We start from the raw sequence: 4,858 nt of genomic DNA on the forward strand, positions 1-4,858 counted from the left end.
CATTCTTGATAAGGTTGTGAGGGAGTAGTTGGCCTTCTTATTCTTTTGCTTCTTACTTTTTGCTTAAAAAAAAAAATTATAGTTTTTTTAGAAGTAGAATAGAGTACTACATTTTCATTGATATGTTCATATTTATACATGTTCATTGGTTCAATTTCAATACCTTAAAACTCATTTAGAAGATTTTTTTTACATTCAACAACGTGTGGTGTTAGAAAAATCGAATTTCTAACTTTTTAGTAGATAGCATATGCTTTTATGTGCGCGTCATACTCAAATGAGCTTTTTTTCTAAACTACCTATATGGGTTTTTTTCTTTTAAGATGGATTTTCTGTGTGTGTCCTTGTCCATGCTAGAGTTATTTTAACTTATTCTTCCATTTTTAAGTTGCCCATACCTTCCTCGTCAGCATCTTACATTAAGTTTTTTCTTTTAAAAAAATAATAAATAAAAAAATAACAACCAACAAAACTTTCTAATCTCTCACCTCCTCATCATCAATCATAGGAAAATACTATCTAAAAAAACATTTAAAACGCGAAAACAATCTTGAGAGGAGATCAAAGCTGAAAAACACGACTAAATTTATTTTAGTGGCAAAAATCCTTCTAAATAGAGATTAAATAGCAAAAAAAGAAAAAGTCACGTCACCTTTTGTCATCGCTTTTGGGTAAAGGATTTGAACATTAAAAATCAAGTTAGAAATAGAAAAATTAAAGTTAAAACTATAGTCCAACTAGTAAATTCTCTAAAAAAAAACCATGTAAAATGTTTAAAGGTTAAAAATCATATTTAATTTTTTTTCATTTATTATTATTATTATTGAAATGACAATTTTTTCTTCTTTAGAATTAAAATTTATGACCTCTTAATCGATTATGTGTACTTAAATGAACTTAACTATGTTCAAGTTGAAGATTGAAATAACAATTTAAACTTTCAATTAAAAATTTATAATGTAGTTCTTGCACTTTAGTATTTGACAATTTAGTTGTATGATAAAATTCGCAAAAATTTAATTTTTATGATAAAAAATTTTAATTAAGTTATAATGACGGTTTTATTTTTTAAACTAAAAAGCCTATAATGACTAAATTGTTCTGAATTTTCTTAACCTTTTAATTTGAAAAAATAAATCATTACCATTTTTAAACTTCACAAACTAAACCAAACAAAGAAATTCTAACATTTAATGAAAGATTTTCCCTAAAAAAAAAAAAAAAAAGACCCATTTTGTGATATAAAGACATAGGCAAAAATAAAGAACAAATCTTTACACACAAACCCCAAAACCCTCTTTCTTTTTCAATAAACAATTGATATTAAGAGCAAAAAAAATCCATGTGATTGAAGGAAAGGAAAAGCAGAGGCCTTCAGAAAGTTTCCCCAACTTCACACTCAGAACAGAACAAACACACAGATTGCAGGCTCTAGGGTTTGTTTCTTTCAAATGGGTCTGAAGAGAAGGAACTGTAGAAGATAAGCAAAGCACGCCAAGAAAGAAAGAAGATGAAAAGCAAAACAAAACCCCATCTCATTTTCTTGAGGTCAGCTTCTTCATTCGTTCAGATATCTTCCAGATTACCCCTTTCTGTTTTATTCTCCTCTTTAGTATGTTTTTATGGGCCCAAATTCAGAGCAGAATCGATGGAAATTGTACAAAAATTTCACGTGTGTGCTTCTGCTGCAAAACCCCCCCTTTTCTTTTTGCAAAAAAAAAAAAAAAAAATTCCCTCTTCCCCATATTGCTTTAAATAGTTATCTGGCATATGAAATCCCTTTGTGTTCTTCTTGCACTGCAGATATATCTTTGATGTGTCCTCTATCCTGAACAACGTTCCAAGCAAAGCTAGCTGGCCAAATGAATCCGTACAATGATTGTCTTGTATTCCTTTTTTTTTTCTTTTTCTTTTTCCTATGGAGAAATGCTTGGTTCCCATTTCCTCTTTGTTGGGATTTTCTTAGCCATTGATATCTTAGCAACTAAAACTCATGTTTTTTTCCCTGCTTTTCTTGGTTGGATTTGATATGTTGTTTACATCATTGTTCTTGAGATTTGAACCTTAATTCTCTTAGTGGATTTGCTTGGCTGTATTATTATCTTACTATGGAATTGAAACACATAGCTCAGGAGTGTGAAGTCCAACCATGTTAAACAATAAACTGATTGTTAGTATCTAGGAGGTGAAATTATCAATTGCTCGTTGAACCTCGTAAATTACGTGTTAGCGAAATGTATTTCTGGATATTCCTTGCTAGTAATGGAAAATGTCAAGATCAAGTCATTTCTAGTGTAGTACTTTTACGTGTATTTGGAATGATGTACAGTTCGGCACGCCCGTAATCGAGATGGAAGAATTAGTAATAAACCGATGGGAGTTTAGTGTGATGAATTGTTTGGTGGTGCTGGAATTATATCAATTCTTCAATCTGTAAACAACCAGGATGAAATATTTTTTGGTATCAAGCACATCCCTGATGACCTGTTTGTTTTGTTTTGTAGCAACTGTTTCGGAATGGTGTTACTGCTATTCCAAAGATTGGCTCGTATGCTTTGCCTACTTATTCCATGTAAGTTTATAATGGTCCACAGCTATGTGTTCCCTTGCTATATTTGGTTATTCTTATGTAAATAATAAGTGACATAATTTACTGGTCTCCAGCTAGAAGATATGTTTAAGCTTTGGCTGGCCCATTTTATATGAATTTTCAAAATATTAATAATCATTATTCCAACTGATATCATGATATTCTTTTCAACTTAAATGTGATATAGAATCTTTGTTGTCCTAGATGCAAAGAATTGAGATGGCCCAACTGGGTTTTTTTGTCTGCTCTTACTTTTCTTTTGTCATAAAAGATACTTGATCAGGGGACCTCATTTTTGTTTCTAATCGATATGATATAGCATTGACAAAGTTATTGTCTTGGGATCTTTATCAGCAGCTAGCCTTTTCTATCCATCTCTCTTGTGATACTGTCTAAATACTTAGAATGCAATAAGAGCAATCAATTCTCTTGCATAAGTACTGATTGGTGAAGATCTACACTATCTACCTACAATGTCTTAGACGACGACACAATAAGAGTGATTATTTGGGGAATTAGGAATAGAGTTTGCTAACTGCTTCCTTTTAGGATCTAAGTAGCGACTCATTTCAAACATTTTCTTATAAAGCGTTTCATAACACAATTACGTAGATAAAACTGTGCAGGTTTTGGGAATAAAAAACATACTTTAAGAAAGCATCTGATAACATAAGATGGCAGGCGACACCACTGCTTTAATCTCCAACTTAGGTAGAGAAGCGCAAACCTAAACCATCCATCGTGGATTAATAAGCAGGCTCATGATGGTGTTGTCTATTTTCTACTTGCACTGTCCAAACAAGTAATTTCATTATTTTGGGTGGTAAAAAGAGATGATGGCTGGCAAGTGAAACTTGAGCTGTTGGGATTCATGATGGTGTTTTACAGTTGTTAAGCCGAATAGAAAGACTAAGGTTGCATTTTGAGATAGTGGGAAAACAGATGAAATGACATTCAGGGAACGATCAATACATGTAATAGATAGGTTAAAATCAATAGTTTCCTCCAAGAGTAATCTTGGTTTCAATAATTGTTTGGTTTGCTCAGAAGCATAGTTTCTACGTCTTGTGATCTTATATCTCCATTAGATGGTACACCTTTGTCTTTAAGACCATTTTGACTTTGCTGAAAACAGCTAGCAAATGGAAGTTAATGGAGTCTCATTGTAAAGTTGCACGAGTCTTAGTCAATGCGATCCTAGCCCCAACCTGGTGGGCATAAATGATAAAACTTGGAACTGATCATTACTTGATTATTACTTCCATCACACTTAGTGGAATCTGTTTGAGACTGATATGTGCACTTAGATACACCCTCCGTTGACATTAAGAATCCTTATCAACTATCGTCCTACTCCTATCCTTCTTCACATGAAAGCAATACTGATATCGATTCCTCCTCTCTCGTGGGATGTTCTGCTACACAGTGTTCCTCTTCTTATGAGCCATAGAAAGATTCAATCATGTTTGATTGTTCCATGAGCAATTGTGAATGTGAAATTTTTGTTTAGTTCCCAAAGGCTGATGGAAAGGATGCCGATTCAATTGTTAAGATGCAATACACTGCTTTCATATCTATTGCAGGTTGGAAGATACCAACCCAACTTTATGGAGAGGAGAAGAATCGCACCACCCCAACCTAGTTGGATGGTCCAAAGGCAGCTGCAAAAGAATAAAGATAACTTATTATATGGAAATCTCTGGAGCCAGTGAGCTTTGAATTCTGAGTTGTTTGCTTTGTTTTCCTCTAAGATCTATGCTAGTGAAGTTAAAGAATTCGAAAAGGCTAGTACTAGGGGAATATCCAAAGGGATAGTTTTCTTGTATCTTTAAGCTTGAGAGAGAGATCATGTTAGACTTATTTACAATAATAGAAAATTTCAAGGATCTGCTGAGTCCATTAGGTCTGCTTGTTGTGTCCTTTGATACAATCCTGTTATCTTGTGTAACATCCCGCCCATTTTTTATTTAATAATAATGTAATTTTCAGTAACTTTATTATTTGGTAATTCAGTAATTGTTCTTAGTTGGAAGGCATGTTTGAAATTTTGGATTTGAAGTATAAGTGTGAGAATTTAAGTATTGACGTGAAAATTATTCAATTTAAAATTCAAGTTGAAAATTAATGGCAGAAATTAATTTTCTTTGGAAAAGGAAATGAATTAAATAGTATAAAGTGGAATAAGGAAATGATTTAATTATAATTATACTATTTTCCAATTTTTTATTATTATTATTTTTTTTTAATAAAAAGAAGTAAAATGTTCAT

General features: G+C 32.3%; 1 protein-coding gene across 5 annotated transcripts in view; it reads left to right on the plus strand.

Annotated features, from left to right (window-relative positions):
• Positions 1-1,248: 1,248 nt before the first annotated feature.
• Positions 1,249-4,858, plus strand: part of LOC120088181 — a 12,313-nt gene continuing 8,703 nt past the window's right edge. The window contains exons 1-4 of one of the 5 annotated variants that reach the window (XR_005484850.1): positions 1,252-1,548; positions 1,804-1,886; positions 2,505-2,572; positions 4,174-4,582. Coding sequence is in view for 2 of the 5 variants with exons in the window: in XM_039045295.1 (XP_038901223.1) it covers positions 1,511-1,548; positions 1,804-1,870; positions 2,505-2,572; positions 4,174-4,309 (309 nt within the window). In the remaining 3 variants the exon portion in view is untranslated. Of the gene's footprint in view, positions 1,549-1,803; positions 1,887-2,504; positions 2,573-4,173; positions 4,583-4,858 lie in introns of those variants that run through there. The other 4 variants (XM_039045295.1, XM_039045297.1, XR_005484851.1 and 1 more) reach the window with 4 other exon arrangements.

Source organism: Benincasa hispida, chromosome 10, assembly GCF_009727055.1.
Source record: "Benincasa hispida cultivar B227 chromosome 10, ASM972705v1, whole genome shotgun sequence".
Lineage (NCBI taxonomy): Eukaryota > Viridiplantae > Streptophyta > Magnoliopsida > Cucurbitales > Cucurbitaceae > Benincasa > Benincasa hispida.